This window comes from Jaculus jaculus, chromosome 6 (genome assembly GCF_020740685.1).
Source record: "Jaculus jaculus isolate mJacJac1 chromosome 6, mJacJac1.mat.Y.cur, whole genome shotgun sequence".
Taxonomy (NCBI): domain Eukaryota; kingdom Metazoa; phylum Chordata; class Mammalia; order Rodentia; family Dipodidae; genus Jaculus; species Jaculus jaculus.
The window spans coordinates 153,793,628-153,811,130 of NC_059107.1; the positions used below are offsets into that span (position 1 = coordinate 153,793,628).

General features: G+C 56.0%; 1 protein-coding gene across 2 annotated transcripts in view; it reads right to left on the minus strand.

Moving 5' to 3' along the window:
• The window catches only part of Myh9 (myosin heavy chain 9), a 93,528-nt gene continuing 76,025 nt past the window's right edge, over positions 1-17,503 (minus strand). For both annotated transcript variants that reach the window (XM_004650270.3, XM_045153102.1), the window contains exons 21-41: positions 16,926-17,057; positions 15,756-15,962; positions 15,222-15,359; positions 13,890-14,013; positions 12,108-12,279; positions 10,949-11,161; positions 10,201-10,345; positions 8,710-8,916; positions 8,420-8,524; positions 8,073-8,225; positions 7,701-7,949; positions 7,105-7,317; positions 6,771-6,983; positions 6,105-6,266; positions 5,027-5,155; positions 4,356-4,444; positions 4,147-4,270; positions 3,736-3,944; positions 3,215-3,323; positions 2,959-3,131; positions 1-1,471 (exon numbers count right to left, since the gene is read on the minus strand). In XM_004650270.3, the coding sequence (XP_004650327.1) occupies positions 1,354-1,471; positions 2,959-3,131; positions 3,215-3,323; positions 3,736-3,944; positions 4,147-4,270; positions 4,356-4,444; positions 5,027-5,155; positions 6,105-6,266; positions 6,771-6,983; positions 7,105-7,317; positions 7,701-7,949; positions 8,073-8,225; positions 8,420-8,524; positions 8,710-8,916; positions 10,201-10,345; positions 10,949-11,161; positions 12,108-12,279; positions 13,890-14,013; positions 15,222-15,359; positions 15,756-15,962; positions 16,926-17,057 (3,384 nt within the window). In that variant the 3' untranslated portion in view covers positions 1-1,353. The remainder of the gene's footprint in view (positions 1,472-2,958; positions 3,132-3,214; positions 3,324-3,735; positions 3,945-4,146; positions 4,271-4,355; positions 4,445-5,026; positions 5,156-6,104; positions 6,267-6,770; positions 6,984-7,104; positions 7,318-7,700; positions 7,950-8,072; positions 8,226-8,419; positions 8,525-8,709; positions 8,917-10,200; positions 10,346-10,948; positions 11,162-12,107; positions 12,280-13,889; positions 14,014-15,221; positions 15,360-15,755; positions 15,963-16,925; positions 17,058-17,503) is intronic.

Genomic DNA, 17,503 nt, shown 5'->3' on the forward strand with positions numbered 1-17,503 from the left:
TAGCACTCGGTACTCTTTATTGTGACGCTCAGCGGAAACATCTGTAAACCAGCTTACTGTAGTGGTGACAGCCGCAACACACGCTAAGGCACTTTTATTATATAAAAAGGGGGTGGAGCGTTCCAGTCACGCCTCTGTGACAGCAACTGGGACTCAAACTGAGAGGTTTTTAGGCATATGTCGCTCTCACATAGCTTCATGATTTGTTGAGTTTGTTTCCTTCAAACAAATGCCTTCTTGCCTTAAGTCTAAATGCAGCATTTACAGAACAGTGAGGAGTACAAGGAAACTCAGCGACCAGTGTAGACCAGTGTAGGACGAGCTACTCTCTTCTAAACACGGTTCCAAAGGAAAGGCAGTGAGAAAGGCCCCAGAACTGTATCACTTACTACAAGAAGGGGGAGAAAAGGAAACCTTTTTTTTTTTTATTTTTTCCAAAAATATATGTGCAGGCGGCAGACCTGAAGCTCGAGTCAGGAGTACAGATCAGGCCCGTCCGCCCAGGTTCTAGGAGGCACAGGACCGCGCGGAGGGCCCCAGCCCTCGGACGCTCTGACTGCCAGCTTGCAGGCTGACAAGTCCCTTAACCATTAAATATATTTGGTCCCCAAGTGTTGAGAGAAGCCACCAGAAGGCTGCTAGCCCTTCCAATGTGGCCCCAAAGCCCTGACTGCTTGCCCCCAACAGCCTCACTGTGGCCGGGCAGGCTGCCCTTGGCAAGAGGAGAGGGGCATTGCACTTGAGCCAGTTTAGAAGCATCAGGAAGGGGCAGAGGTGGCCGCGCTATCCAGAAGGGAGTGGGAGGCCTTCCCTGCTTGCTCTGGTGTCCTGTGCCCTGCACAGACAGAGGTGGGGTCCCAGGACTGCTCCTTCCGGACCACGGACAGCCCAGGGAAGGGCCATGGGGCAGGGGTGTGATGTCACCTCTTGTGATTGCCAACAGCGGGGGAGGGCAGAGGGAGGAGCCGGTGGCAGAGGTGGGGGGGGTGACAACACTTCTGAGGGCTGAGCTATCAAAACTCCTTTATGTGAAGAAAAAAATAGATTTGTAGAAAACTCTCACGCCCACCCCAGTGGCCACCGTCCCGCTCACCACGTGTGCTTGCTTTTAGGCAAGAGGGACAGGACCCTGCTGGCCACTCTATCCCTGGGCCTGAGCCAGCTGGAACTCTTTGGTATCGGATTCTTGGAGTGGGGCGGGGACTGAGGGGCTATAGCAGAAGCCAGCGCCCTGATGAGGCCAGAGGAGGAGGGGTCACGGGCAGAGCAGTCCCGAGACGGGGGGCTACTGAAGGGGCTTGGGAGGGCAGGCTGAGCAGTCTGTCCATCCACCTTGGGCAGCAGGAGAAGGGCCTATTCGGCAGGCTTGGCCTCAGCCCCGTCAGCTTTGCCGTCGACCTCCTCATCCGAGCAGTCACCAGTGCCTTTCCGCACCATCCGGCGAGAGACGACAAAAGGCATGTCCCCACGCCTGTGGGGAGAGGGAGGAGGTCAGTGGGAGCCCGGCCCATAGCAATCCTTAAAGAGGAAGCAGACAGACCCCCGCACCAGAGAGAAGCAAGCCCCCACTCAGAGTGGCTAGAACTCTCTGGAAAGCAGGTGCCAAGAGCAACCTGTGAATCTATCAGACGCAGCAACAGGGAACACCAGCTCAAGACTGGTCAGGACTACGGAACCACATGGGCAGAAGCTTAGAAGCGGATGGAGGGTGCCTTCTGTAACGGGTAACCCTCTACGCCAAAACCCCAGGCAAGAGGCAGGGGCTGGGAGCTTGCCTACCACATGCGACCTGGCACCACCGAAGACAAACAGGAAGAAACAGGTGGACCAAGAGCTATAGGAACACAGGTGGCAAGACAAGCATCTTCTGGTCCCATGCTAACAAATTCACATGAGATACTTTAAAGCAGTGAGAGTCTCAGGAGGAGACTCTCTACCACAACCCCTGATCCTGTGAGCACTAACAAGGAAGCCCGACTTGCCCACTTGCTGTGTGATGGCGGCAACATTCCCTCGTGGGTATTTCCTAAGCGCCCAATAAATGTGGAACATGGAGGCTTGGGGCCAGGTGGCTTCCAGCACCTAATTCAAACACCCCAGCATGGTCCTTCAGTGGGGTAGCCACTAGTAAACCACCCATGCTCACGAAAGCAACCCTAGTTTAGCTCAGTGGTCCTCCCCCACAAAGGTGAACAGACAAAAACATGCCAGTAGGAGAGTGGTTTGTTGGAAGAAGGGGTTTTGCGGGAGCAGGGCGATGAATATGATCAAACGTGTGTGCCGGCACGGAAATGCCTCATCAGGTTTGCGGCTAGCTGTGAGACAACTGCCTTTCCTCACAGGTAAGGAATCGTTCACAAGGCTGAGCTAAGCCCCAGAGACAAGGAGATCTACAAAGGGTACAGATCAGTGTGATGGGCACCTTTGCCTTTATCACCAAGTATGTGCCCACCTTGCTTGCTGACTGGTTAAGAAACATAACCAGCTGGGCATGGTGGTGCACGCCTCTAATACCAGCACTTGGGATGCAAAGGTAGGAGGGTCGCCTTGAGTTCGAGGCCACCCTGAGACTCCATAGTGAATTCCAGGTCAGCCTGGGCTAGAGTGAGACTCTACCTCAGAAAAGAGAAAGAAAAGAGAAAAGAAAAGAAACAAAATGAAACCAAAGACTGGAGAGATGGCTTAGTGGTTAAGGTGTTTGCCTGCAAAGCCAAAGGACCCAGGTTCAATTCCCCGGGACCCACATAAGCCAGATGCACAAGGTGGCACATGTGTGTGGAGTTCGTCTGCAGTGGTTGGAGGCCCTGGAGCGCCCATTCATTCTCTTTCAAATAAATAAATGGGAAGGAGGGAGGAAGGGAGTTAGATCAAGTTGACAGGAAAAGATGCCTTTCTGCAATGTCCTCACCATGAACCAGCCTGAAGACAAAGAATGAGGGCAGGGGTCCGCCAGCTCACCTCAGTTTGTTCTTCAAGGAGCTGACCTCCCGGTTCATGGCGTCGGCCGTCTCGGTGACGTCTTCCAGCTCCCGCTGCAGCTTCCGGCGCGAGGCGTTGGCCCGCTGCGCCTCCTCCTCAGCCTCCTCCAGCTGCCGCTTCAGCTGCTTGAGGCGGGCGGACGCCTTATCGGCCTGCGCAGACAAGGCCAAGGCCTCCCGTCAGTCAGGGCCTCGGGCTGCCGGAGACCCAGCCCCGGCTCTGCCCGGACACAGACCTGGTCCTTGAACTGCTCGGCGTTCCTCCTCTCGTCCTCCACCTGTAGCAGCATGTCCTTCAGCCTCTTCTCTGTTTTTCGCACCTGCTTGGAGGCCGCCTGGCGTTCCCTGCAGGGACGGGAACGGTGGCTCAGGGAGAACGGCCAGCCACGGGGCCTCTGCTTCCCATAGCTACACGGGGGGCCGGGAAGCCCAGCTGCTGGTCTTCCCTGACGCCCACTAGGTGCCGTCTCAGGATGGGGTTGGCAGTGACCTCCATATGACTGAAGAATAAGCTAGGAAATGGAGAAACTGAGCTTTGGGGGTCACTGTCACTCTCGTTAACTCCAAAGTCTGTCCCACTGGGATAGCTGCGCTGCTGCAGGACTCCCCCTCCCCCACGACTTCCTGTTTCCCACCAGCTTTGGACATGGGCCCGTGGGACCAGGGGACAGATGGCTCCCTGGGCTGGTGTGCGCAGATTTCCAGAGGCAGAGAAAGACCACCACCAGGCTCCTGGCAGGCCAGGCAGGGTACCTACTTGGTTTCACTGTCCAGCTGCTCCTCCAGCTGTGCGATCTTGGCCTCGAGGGCCGCGATGGAGGCCTTGTACTTGGACTTCACGGTGCCCTCCATCTCCTGCAGCTTGACCTTGAGCTCCTTGTTCTGGCGCTCCATCTGCTGCCGGGCATTCTCGTTCTTCTGCGCGTGGCTGCGCTCCAGGTTGAGGTCAGTGTTGATCTGGTCGATCTGCAAGAAGGGGGGACGGTGACCTGGAGGAAGCTGAATCCCACACGCAACTCTCCCGGGAAGGGAGGGAGCGCTCTGTGAATAGGATCCGGAACCTTCCCGACACCAAGCATGGGGACCATGGATATTTTACAGGTGCCAGAAGCAGTGAGCGCAGCAGGTACTTCTTCTGCCAGCTTCTGCCTGCTCGCCCGGTGCCCACCTGCAGGTTGGCCTTCTTCAAGCGGTCATTGATCAGCTCTGTGTTACCCTGCTCCTCCTCCAGCTCCTCCTCCAGCTGCGCGATGCGGGCCTCCAGCCGCCGCTTCTCCTCCAGCGCCAGAGCCCTGGGGGGAGGAGGGCAGGGGAAATGAGCGCCAGTGGGGTGAAGTGGGGGAACCCTTCAGGTACCCTCGGCCTCCTTCAACTCACCCTTTGCCGCTGCTGTTGGCGATCTCATCGGCCAGCTCATCGCGCTCCTGCTGGGCCTGGCGCTTGGCACGCTCGGCAGCTGCCAGGTCCTGCCACAAGGACCAAGCATGAGACCCACCAGGACCACAGGTTTCAACATCAGCACGCCGCGCATGTCCTCCCTGGGGCCCTGGCTCTCTCCAGAAACCCTTCCCATTAAACCATCTAGCTTGATCAGCCCTCTGAGGCATAACTTATGACCACATGTCTGCACAACTCCTAGATCTGAGTGCTTGGAATCAAGCCACAGGCCAGGCATGTAAGCAGGAAACCTTCCGCAGGGCAGACTGTTCTGTGCTCGTCCTTCTGTATCTGGGCAGATGAGATGCTAGGAGAGGCAAGTCAAGCACAGGACCAGGCAAGCGCCCAGGGGCAGGGGACGGACTTCACCCTGGGGCTGAGGAAGCCACCACAGGATGTCACAAATGATAGTGACAGGGGATCGTGTCCAGGCCCAGCAGTGGAACAGAGATAGGTGCCCAGGCCGGGGTCTGAGCAGGTAGGGAGCCAGTGATGGCATGCTGTAGGACGTGTATGCCTTCAGAGTGTACTCCCCAGTTTCCAGACCCACTCTCTCCCTGCTGGCTCCGGCTGGCAGGAAAAGGCCATGTGTCCCGGGAAGGGCCGCCTACCTCCTGCAGCTGCATCATCTCAGCCTCCATGCTCTTGAGCTTCTTCTCGTTCTCCTTGGCCTGCGCCAGGATCTCCTCGCGGGAGGTACGCGTGTCATCCAGCTCACGCATGCAGTCCTTCATCTGGGCCTGTGTGAGGACAGAGGACGGCACCTCCACCGGCTGCCCGTCTGCTGAGGCCCTCCAGACCAACACCCGCTAGTGAACCCCTCACCACCAGGGACCTCTGTGAGCCAGAAAGAGTGTCAACAGACAAATCTGCATCCCGTTTACACGGCTCGGTCCACCACTGTTCACAAAGCGTCTCTCCGCAGCAGTAAGCTGTAGGAATGGATCTGCACAAGCTGCCGGCACTCCCTCCATTACCTGCTGAGCACTCACAACACTGCCCAGGCATTCACAGCTTAAAGTCAGCCACCAGGTTAGCTCAGGCACAAGAAGGGCATTTACTACCAAATCAGCCAGCAACAGTGCAAGGAACACATTATATTCCATGATCTGTTATCAGTGAAAGAGCCTTGGCAAATTGCCTTTTATTCTCTTCTGCAGATAAACCCCACAATGGGAATCCCACAACCAAAGGGTGTGACCTTTGTTACACAGCAGCTAAAAAAAATGGCCATCAGCAGTCACAGGCCCTACAGGACCTGGCCCACAACGGGTTCTAAGTGTTCCCTATTACTGGCATGTTGGGCATGACAGGCCACTCCAAAATTGCTTTTACTGTTATGCTTTAAGTACTGGTGAAGTAAAAATTTACCAAAGGTTCCCCACTGCACACTGGGCCCCTTCTCAGAACCATCAGCTTACAGCATCTGTCACTGGATGCTGGGTCTTTACATTAAGTGACCATCTTCCCTGACCTCTGCATGTCTCACCGAGTTGCTGTCTGTCTCATCCTTGGTTTAATGTACTCAGCCCCTGATCTCACCACGCATTTGCTTTTTGAGCACTTAGACTATTTCCACTCTGGGCCTGAGGGTCCACCTGTGAGACAGGTTACCAACACCCCCAAACAGGCTATGATTCCCGGGCTCTACCAGTCTCCCCTCCATAGCCAGCCCAGAGGTGGCCTCACCTGGAGCTTGCGCAGCTGTTTGATGGCTTCCTCCCGGTTCTTGTTGGCCGTGTCGATGTGCGCCTCCAGATCCTTCAGGTCCATCTCGAGCTTCTTCCGCGCGGTCACAGCCATGGAGCGCTGCTTCCTCTCATCCTCCAGCTCTGCCTCCATTTCCCGCACCTGCGGAGCACCGGCAGCTCAGGAGGCTGCTCCACACAGAGCCCGTGGCAAGCACCGAGCCAAGGTGGGCCCAGGCCAGTTCCAGAGGAGCCATGGGACCACCACAATGCAAAGACAGTTACTGAGCCCTTCAGGACAGGGGCCTGGGAGGTGAGGTTGTAAAAGGGTGGTCTGGGGCGGGGAAAATAGTTTAGCGGTTAAGGTGTTTGCCTGCAAAGCCTAAGGACCCCAATTCAATTCCCCAGGACCCACATAAGCCAGATGCACAAGGGGGTGAATATTCCTGGAGTTTGTTAACAGTGGCTAGAGGCCCTGGTGTGCCCATTCTTTCTATCTGCCTCTTCCTCTCCCCCAACCTCTCTCCCTCAAATAAATACAATAAAGTAAAACAATAAAGAAGGGGTGGTCCGGGAGCCTCCCACAGCCCCACGGCACATGAAGAAGGGGGCCTGCTAGAGCCAGAGCAGGCCCTGCACCTCTGCCACACGCCTCTGCCACACGCACCTGTCTGACCAGCTGCTTCTTCTTCTCCTCGCTCTGCTCGTCCCGGCCCTGCAGGTCCCGCTCGAACTGGGCCTTCATGGCCTGCAGGTTCACCTCCAGCCGCAGCTTGGCATCCTCGGTGGCCTGCAGCTCATCCTCCAGCTCCTCCAGCTGTGTCTTCATCTCCTCCACCTGCTGCTCCAGAGCCCGCTTGGACTTTTCCAGCTCGTGGACCTGAGCAGAGGCCTCGGGTTGGTCAGAGACACAGGCAGGTGACGGAGGTCCTGGACTCAGACTCATGCACCGGGCCCCATGTGACATCCTGCTTGGAACCCTCCCGAACCCCGGCACTCACGTTCTTGCCCACATCATCCTTGGAGCTCATGAGGTCCTCCATCTCAGTGCGGAACTGCTTGTTGAGGCGTTCCAGCTCTGCCTTCTGCTCCATGGCCTCCTCCAGCGCCCGGGCCAGTGACAGTGCCTTGGTCTCCTTCTCCCGGGCCTCAGCCTCGGCCCGGTCACGCTCCTCAGCGTACTTAGTGGAGATCATCTTCTCCTCCGCCAGGAGCTGGGAAGTAGGCGGTACACTGTGAGGCCGCGGACGCAGCCGCCACAACTGTGAGGCCCTCAACGAACAGGCCCGAGGCCACTGGCCAGGAACTAGCTGACTTTGAGACAGACGTGGCCAAGGGTGTCTCCCAGCGTTGGCAAGCACTTGACCCACGGAGCCATCTCTCCAGCCCTGCCTCAGGCCTCTGGAGATGAGGATGCCTATGGCGGCATGCAGAAAACCTGAAAGCTGCTCCTAGCACCTCTTCAGGACTCTTTACCCAGGCCCCCGAGTCAAGCGCCTTGGGGCACCTGTCTCCCCCACTTCCTGCCAGCTCTGTTACCCTCCACAGCCTTCGTCCTAGAGCGAGGGGACGAGGAAATGCGTCAAGGCCCACACACCTGGTCAAACTTCTTCTGCTTCTTCTCCAGGTTGCAGACGCTCTGCCGCTGGTGATCCAAGTCCACGAGCAGGTCGTCCAGCTCCTGCTGCAGCCGCGTCTTGGTCTTCTCCAGCTTGTCGTAGGCGGCCACCTTCTCCTCATGCCGCTGGCTCAGTCCCTCCAGGTCCTTCTGTAACTTCCGCTTGGCCTCCTCCGCGGTCTCCAGGCAACCCACGCCATCCTCCATCTTCTTCCTCATGTCTGTCACCTGGGCGGCAGCAAGGAGTCAGCAGGCACATCCTTCTCCGGAACACCCGGGACCCCAGTCAAACCGACAACCGACCCCTCCCTCGGGCACCTCCCTCCCGCCCTGGTGCAGCGGGCGTCGCACCTGGGCTTGGAGGGTGGCGATCTGCTTCTCCAGGTTGTGCTTGGCCTCCTCCTCCTCCTCCAGCTGCTCCCTGATGGAGTTCTTCTCGTCCTCCGCCTGCTTCAGCCTGGTGCTCAGGCTCAGCTTCTGCCGGTTCTCCTCCTGCAGCAGCTCCTACTCCGAGGACAAGGTGCGGCCTCAGGAGTGCGAGCCACAGCCTCACGTGCACACCTCTGACGGGGGAGCAGCCGCCCCAGCTCACGAGGAAGGACGGTATAGGTGAGGGGAGGATGGACGAGCAGACGCACTCTGAACAACAGGGCGCCCTAGGAAGGGCCCAGCTTTGGGGGTCCTGACACCGTCCTCACCTGGGTGTCCTGCAGTTGGGACTCCAGCGCCGAGAAGTCTTTGGTGAGCTTGCTGGACTTGCTGTCAGACTGGTTGAGGAGACCAGTCACGCTGTCCAGTTCCACCTGGGTGAGGACAAGAGTCAAGGATGACAAAGCAGCCACAACTGCTGTGGCGAAGGCTGACCAGAGTCCTGCGCTGAGCTGAAGCACGGAGCCTGGCTGGGGAGCCCGTGGGTGAGGAAGGGCCACTGTGGACTGACCGGTGAGGAGGGCCCAGGCCTGCGCCTGGGGTTCAGCAGAATGCTCACCTGCAGCCTGGTGACCTTGTCAGCCAGCTCGGTGCGCACGCGCTCTCCCTCGTTGAACTTGACCTGCAGCTCCTGCAGCTGGGCCTCCACCTTCTTGCGCTTGTGCTCCGAGTCGCCCTTGCCCTGCTGCAGGGCCTTCACCTCGTTGGCCAGCTCCCCGCGCTCGCTCTCCAGGGCCTGCTTTGCTTTCTCAAGGGTGGCTTTCACCTGGGGGAGAGGGGCAGGGAGTCAAGATGTAATGGGGTCTCTGAAACCTAGCCAGTCTAACATCACCAGAAGAGCCTGGGACTCAAGATCCAGAAACTTCTGCCTCTGCAACAAAAACCACAGTTGCAGTGAGAGCTCTGGAGCCAGGAAGCAAGCCCACTGACTCTTTTTTTTAATCAATGTATAGTTTTGCTCTAGGCCAGGCTGACCTGAAATTCACTCTGTATTCTCAGGGTGGCCTCCAACTCACAGCAATCCTCCTACCTCTGCCTCCCCAAGTGCTGGGACTAAAGGTATGTGCCACCATGCCCGGCAACTTATTTTTCTATGTCTGAGCATTGTGGGTGGGACAAGTCCTCACCTGAGGAACTCAGCATTCCAACCTCTGAAAATAATCCCACCCAGGATCCCTCCCTAGGTGAAGGGAATGTTCTCATATAAGATGTTTTGTGCAGATGTTGAGATTTTAGCAATACTGGTAATACAAAGGAAAGTATGCACCTAGACTTGAAATTTCATGTTCAAGGTAACAACGCACTATTCTTTTAAAAACTGAGTAATGCTCCCCCTTTACCATCACTGAGCAGGACTGGCAAGGTCAAGGGTAAGCAGGACCCTAAAGCCCTGCTGGGTAAGGGGGTTAAGAAGTAAGGAACACTCCAATGTCAATGTGCGCACCGGCAGAGGCTGAAGGGACACAAGGGCAAAGCAGGGCTCTAGTCATACTTTCTTGGTGGCCACTTGAAGAGCCTTTGATTGCTCCAGCTGCCACCAACAGTGAGAATGACCTAAGAAGCCAGGGAGGCTGGGCCTGTTGTGAGAGCTGTCTGCTGTCTGGTCAGCAAGATGGACAGCACTCGGATTCCCGGGGAGATGCTGGCTGACCATGGGGCTGGCAGTGTGTGAGCAGAGGAGGGTTCCTCAGGCAGGAGAGAGACCACCAAGGCCCCTCACATTCAGGTTCAAGCTGTTCCAATTGCCTGAAGCTTTCTCGTGTGACAAGATGTTGAGCAGACAAAAGCACTCCAAGAGCAAGGACAGCTGATTTAGCTCTTACTGTGCAAGGGCTGTGCATGCATGACTCAACATCGCACATCTGTGAGATGGACTGCCACCATCCTCGTTCACAGCTAGGTTAACTGAGGGGCCGGTACTTATCTGCCCAGGTCAGCCTGACACTGGAACTGCTCTCCTCTGCAGGACTGGTTTAAGACGTGGCACGGCCCAGAGTGGCCCTCCGCAAGCACTGCCTGACGAGCCGGCAGGCACCAGGGGCTCACTCACCCGCTTGGTCTGCTCCAGCTGCTCAGCCAGCTCCTCCACAGCCTGCGAGTGTTTCTGCCTCATCTCCTGGATCTGGGCCTCGTGGGTCTTGGCCTCATCCTCCAGGGTCTTCTTCAGGATGTTCACTTCCTGCTCACGTTTGGACCTGGACAGACAATGCCCTCAGAGTGGAGGCCAAGAGCTCTGGAGGGATCCTGTCCCTGGGCTCTGCCCTGATCACAGGGCGCCTGGCAAGGGCACAGCCACTCCATAGCTTATCTCGCTCTCTCTTTCCTCCCTTCCTTATGACAGGGTCTCATGTAGCCCAGGCTGGCCTTGAACTTTCTGTGCAGCTGAGACTGACTTTGCACTTCTGATCCTCTAGCCCACTTCCCAAGCACTGGTGTTTCAGGCAGGCCTGACCGCCCTGCGCTTCTTCATGACTGACCACCGGCCCCTTGGCAGACACTGCAGAGGCTCGTGCCCTTTCAACAGAGAAGCGGCTGAGAACGGTGGGCATGTGTGTTTGCAGAGGACCCTGCCCATTCAAAAAAAAAAAAAACCAATATAAAATCAGAATTATTAACTGGGCGTGGTGGCGCATGCCTTTAATCCCTTGGGAGGCAGAGGTAGGAGGACCGCCGTAAGTTCGAGGCCACCCTGAGACTACGGAGTGAATTCCAGGTCAGCATGGGCTAGAGTGAGACCCTACCTCAAAAAAAAAAAAAAAATTCCACTGCCCTCTCCCTGTCCCTGCCCCGTGGTGCACCTGAGCTCCTGCTGGGCAGCCGTGGAGTCCAGAGTGTCCTCCAGCTCTGTTTTCAGGGCCTCCAGTTCTTCTCCAAGATCCCGCCTCAGCTTCTCAGCTTTATTCCTAAACGCCCGCTCGGATTCCAGGTCTTCTTGGAGTTCGGAAATCTGAGACTCCAGTTCCCGGATCTTCTTTAGGGCCATGCTCTTCTGGGAAGCTTCTTCTTCCACTCTGCCAAAGCGATCAATGAAGTTAGTGTGAGGTCACCTTCACCTTTGCCTTCAGGGAGGCTCGGGAGGTGCAGCCAAAGCTGGGCCTGAGTCACAGTCACAGCACTTAGGCTCAAGCTCGGATAATCAACAAGAGCCACCAGGAAGACTTAAGAGCAATGCCACTGGAAAACAGTAAAATGATGCCATTTTCATTATGGAGAGTCTTAATTTTAACTACTAAAAAAAACTTCAAAGCCAGGAGTGGTGGCGCACGCCTTTAATCCCAACACTCAGGAGGCAGAGGTAGGAGGATCGCCATGAGTTTGTGGCCACCCTGAGACTTAGTGAGTTCCAGGTCAGCCTGGGCTAGAGTAAGACCCTAGCTTTGAAAAAAAATAAAATAAAATAAAATGTTCAATGGAAAAACATAAAGAATTAAGGTATCATATGAATGTGCTATGGACTCTACATGGGTAGGAGGTGTCCATGTAAATTCACCAACTGTAACAAATGTGCCTTTCTGGTGGAGGATGTGGGGGGAGGGCTGCTGTGGAATCTCATGGGTAGGAGGTGTCCATGTACACTCACCAACTGTAACAAATGTACCTTTCTGGTGGAGGATGTGGGGGGCTGTGCATGTGTGGGGGCAGGCCATGAATGAGAAACTGCTGTGCCTTCTGCTCAAGCTGGCTGTAAAACTAAAACTGTTCTAAAACTTTCTAAATTAAACATAAAATATATGACTACAGCCAATGAATTTTAAAAGAAAGGGAAGGATAGAGGAAGGGAGGAGATGGAGGGGGAGGACAACTGAGAGTGTGAAACACACCTATGGATGACACAGTGTGATTACACAGTGTGGCCCTAGACCACACCACTGGTGGACAGGAAGCAGCCCTTGTGAGAGAAAAGCAGAGCAGGGGCTGCGTGCGGACTACAGTAGGAGGCCAGCAGCATGGCCTCACCTGGCCAGGGCCGCCTGCAGTTCCTCCTCCTTCTTGGCCAGCTGCATCTTGAGCTCAGCAATCTGTGCCTGGAGCTCGGCGATCTGGTCACTGAGGTCGGTGGAGTCTCCCTCCAGCTTGCGGCGGGTCTTCTCCAGCTCCTGCCGCTGCTTCTCCTCTCTGCGCAGGCGCTCTGCCAGGGAGAAGCAGGTGGGGCTGCTGAGCGCTCAGTGGCACCCGTACCCAAGTCCGGGGTGGAGGAAGAGCAGCCCCGTATCTCTGCAGCGCCCTCGACATCCCATGCTGCCAGGGCAAACAAGCTTAAGTCTGTGCTTCTGCCTGGCTTCCCTGTGGTTGTTGTATAGTTCGCATGAAGCTGAGTTTACACTACAGAGCTGGTACAAACACTGCAGATTTGCAGAAGGAGAACTAGGGCTCAATGACTCCCTTTGTATTTCCCCTCCTGATGTCACTTTAAGTAGGCTTGCCTCTGTGCCTCATGAATGACAAGGGCAGAAGGACAGTGCACACCTCACGAGTTAACACCTTAGGCCACTCAGAATGGTGCCTGGTTCTTTGTAAACACCTATGAAGGCGGGTCTCCTCCCTGTGGACTGTGTCGCTGGTTCATGACCATGAGATCTGGCATATCAACGTAAACGTATTCACTGGGACTTTGGTCTTTTTTACTTTTTCAAGGTAGGCTCTCACTCTAGCCCAGGCTGGCCCAGAATTCACTGTGTAGTCTCAGGATGGCCTCAAACTCATTGCAATCCTCCTACCTCTGCCTCCAAAATGCTGGGATTAAAGGCGTGCGCCACCACGCCTGGCCAGTCTCATTTCTTTACTGTGGCTACACCACAAGCTAGTGACCCACCCTGCAGCTGACTGCCATTTGGGGTGTGGTCATGTGCTCTTGATAAACATCGCAATGAGGATTCGAGCCAGGGTGGACAGCAACTGATGGAAGTACCGGGCACACAAAGCTGCCACCTCACCAGGCAAGGTTTTCCAAAGCTGGTGACCAAGGCACGTTCCCAGAGCAACACACACAGATCGGATGGTCTCCGTCCATGGCTGTCAGACCAATGAGTGTGCCACCCTATTAGACCTCTTGGATGATGAGGTAAGGGAGGAGGGCATCTCTGAGACAAATAGTCAGGACTGTCCTCCCAGAAGGCCAGACTCACTCTCCCTATGCCAGTGAGAAGCCTGGGCCGGGGTGGGACACCATCTCTTTGCCTGGCCCGCGGTTTTGACCCTCCGAGCACCAGGCTTCAGCTGGGAGTTCCCGTGGTGCTCTGAACTCCACATGCTCCAGCTGGCCAAACCTCTCAAGGAGCTAGGGGTGGTCATGCCTTAGAAGCCTCAAAACTGTGCTTTGCCTTAGTCCTCTCCTCACTGCCCCAGATTCCAGCACTTGTCACCTTGCCCCAGAGCAAGCAGTGTCCTACTGCAGCCTCAGCCTGACGCCTCACAGCACACAGAGGCTGGTGTGCATCTGATTTAGCCTCACCCACGCCTTGTCACTCTATCCCCTTTACCACTCAGTGAAGCCACAGCTCACAGAAAGTAATAACAGGTGCAAGGTGACGATGACAGTCAGCTCTGGGCGTCCAATGCAGACCCCCCCGGGATGTTACAACAGCTCCTGAAACGGAGCCTGAGACACTCCAAGCCACAGCTTCACACTGACACTCCCCACACGGGATCACCCAGAATGCCAGAGGCCCAGCCTTGCACAGGAGCTGTAGGTAATCTGCACCACGGTGGGACAGGCGTGCCCCGCCCGGCACACCTCACCTTCCAGGTCAGTGATCATGGCCTCGTGCTTGTTCTTGAGCTTGGCCAGGCTCTTAGACTTCTCCTCCTCTTCCATGAGGTTGGTAGTGAACTCGGCTATTCTGTCTTCCAGCAGTTTCTTTTCCTGGAGGTGGAGAAAGGGCATCAGTGTGCACTGGGCAGACACTTTCAGCTCTTCCAGAACAGAACTCACCCAGAGACCGAGACTGAAGAGTAAAGCACAGCTTGAACACTTGGTCATTCTCTAAGGACATACTACATCAAAAGGACGACTGAAAAACATCACTTGGTGCCCACGACAGCAGGATAAACTAAGCCCTTCCTGCCCTGCATCCCCTGTGAGGGTCAGGTAAGAAAGGTCTCTGGGACTGAAGAGATGGCTTAGCACTTAAGGCACTTGCCTGCAAAGCCTAAGGACCCAGGTTCGATTCCCCAGTACCCATGTAAACTAGACGCATGGTGGTGCATGCCTCTGGAGCTCCGTGGCTAGAGGCTCTGGGGCACCCATTCATTTTCTTTCTCTCTCCTCTCTAACAAACAAACAAATAAATATTTTTTTTTTAAATACTGGAAAGAAAAGTTTCTGGGCTGGAGAGATGGCTCAGTGGTTGAGGCTGCCCTAACAACCTGGATTCGATTCCCTAGTATCCACATAAAGGCAGAGGTGCAAAATGACACATGCCCCTGGAGTTTGTTTTCAGTGGCTAGAGGCTCTGGCATGCCCATTCTCTCTCTCTCTCTCACATCCATCCATCATCCACTTTCAAATAAATAAATAAATAAATAAATAAATAAATAAATAAAATTAAATTTAAAAAAATACTTAAAGTGTTCTACATAGCAAATGGTGCTCCATGTTGCCACACCACCTCTTTCCCCTTCTGTGCTTTGCGAGGTCACCACTGGGAGCCCCATCACCTGCCACACACTGCGCGTGACTCACTCCCCATGGCAGTCACCAAGCAGGCCCTCTGCCACTACACCTGCCCACAGGCTAGAGAAGCAGGACGGCATTATGACTCTGTCCTGCCTCCTCCTCCTCTAACACTCCCCAGCCGTCTGCTCACTGGGACGATGCCAACAGGGACACCGCTCATTGCCAGCGTCACGGTGCTGGCTGGAGAGGAAGACCTCACCACTGACCACACACAGCGCCACCCTGAGGGTCCAAGTCCTCAATACCTGGGTCTCAAAAGCTGGTGAAGAGCTTTACCAAGAGAAATGGCAAGCCTCCCCATGGGTCCTCTGATTCATGAGAAAATCCCCGTGCCCATGACCACAGGCGTCCGACCCCACCCCGCCCTCCCCAGTGACTGGGGCGCCAGGCTGCACCTTGGCCAGTTTGCAGTTCTGGTCCTCCATGATGATCTGCTCCTCCTCCAGCTTCTTGAGCTTGGCCTCGGTGGTCACCTTCTCCAGCTGCAGCTTCTGCCGGGCACTCTCCTCCTCCTCCAGCTGCTCCTCAAGCTCCTGCAAAGAGGACGGCATGGTGAGAAGGGCGTCACGCGACATGCACCTGGCCGGTCCCCTCTCATGGACTGGTCTATAAACTGGGGTCCTGACAGCACCCACTAGCCAGGCTCACTGTGCCCACACCACGCAGTGGGCCAAGCTTAGCAAGCTGAGGGCCTCTGCCCGTAGGCTGATAGAGTAAGGACCAAAGGGGGGACGTTAGTGAGCTTCCACGCTTAGCTGGACGGCTCCCTCACAGACCGGGGACCTGTGTAGCATGAGTGATCCCGCAAGGCACAAGCCTCCCTGGGGCCTCCGGGCTGTTGGAGGGACCAAAGCAGGAGCCAGCTGCTGTGACAACAGCCGCCACACACCCCCAGGCCCGCCCCGGGTGACACCCCGCCCCACGCGCACCTGGATGTTCTGCTGCATCTTCTTCTTCTCCGCCTGCAGGTGCTGGCAGCGCTCCTCCTCCTCCTCCACTCTGGCCTCCAGGTCGTGGCAGATCTCCTCCAGCTCCTGCTTCTTGGCCGTCAGGCGGGCCCGCAGCTCCTCAGCCTCAGCGCACAGCTCGGTTTCCGCCTGCAGCTGCTCCTGAAGCTGCAGCTTCTCCGCCATGAGCTGCGAAGAGCACGTGGGGAACGTGAGCCCCCCCCACCGAGCCCAAAGCCCAGCGGCCATGGTCCTGGCTGCCACCTACTGACACTACAGGGAGGAGGGGGGGACTTGAGGAGGGGGGCCAACGGAAGGAACCCGGTCACTGGGGGGGGGGGGCGGCATGCCCTTGAACGCTAATGGGACTCGGACCACTTCCTTTCTCGCCACCTCTGGCCACTAGGAAATGAGCAGCTCTACTCCATCTTCCCTCTCCACCATCCTCCTCCTCCTCGCCACAGGCCCAGAAACGGAGCCACATGGCCCTGCACTAAGAACGTTCGCTGAAGTAACCCTGTCCTTGTAAGCTGTGTATCTCAGCGACTTGGTCACAGCAATGGGAAACTGATGTAGACAGCTCCAGGGTGGGTGCTCCGAGGCACAAGCTCCCCAATGCCACAGGCAGCAGCAGCATCCACTCAGGGCGCTTAAGCTCCCTCACAGGCCCCAATGTCCTTTTTATCCTTGGCCTTTCTTTCTTTTTTTTCTTTCCCCATTTGTTTCTTGAGGTAGGGTCTCACTCTAGCCCAGGCTGACCTGGAATTCACTATGTAGTCTCAGGGTGGCTTTGAACTCACAACGATCCTCTTACCTCAGCCTGCCGAGTGCTGGGATTAAAGGTGTGTGCCACCACACCTGGCTTTCCTTGGCCTTTTCCCCCACAAGCTTCAAACCAAGACCCCTATGAAATGGGCTGAAGGGTCGTACGGTGGAGCTGGGGTCTGGAACAGCACTTGTGAACCTTTCACTCCACTGGGCAGCGTCCCTCCAGCTCGTAATCCCAATGGGGTCTAGAGAGAAGCTAACTGCTGTTCTCTTCCAGGACCACAGTGTTTCCTAAACTATACACTGACCTACCCACTAGTGGCCAACAGGGGGCAGCAATGGACACGGCTGGGCCCACGTGCGCCGAGCCTCGCCAACACACACCTGGGACTGCAGAGTCTCCATCTCCGTGAGCCTGTTCTCAGCAGCCAGCTGCTTCTCGCGGACCTTCACCAGCTCCTCCTCCTTGGCCATCATCTCCTCCTCCTGCCGGCTCACCTGCAGCAGCGGCTTAACCTGCGGGAGGAGACAGAGGCGGTTGGGAGGTGCCGGGCCTTGGCAGCAGTGTTGAGGCTGCCCCTGGCCTCTGAAATCCAAGCTCAGGTACACCTTCTGGAAGCCAATTTAGTGCTGCACGCCACAGACCTCTGACCCACTAATGAGAGTGCAGGGAAACCACCTCTATATGCATACAAAGATGTTCACAACAGCTCTGCTTAAAAAAATACATCCAAATTTAGCTGTAAGATGCGAGGCAAGTAGCCAGATAAATGAAATGCCCCTTAACAAGTAGTTTATGGGCTTCTATAAACGGACACCGGTAGGAACTCTTAAATGGAAAGTGTGAGATGCAGGAAGCCCTGCTATGCAAGAATGCACGCGGTCACACGGTGAGGTTACTGGGGGGGAGGGGGTTACATCTGCCATGGCCAGTTCAGAATAACGGGATGATGGGTGAAATC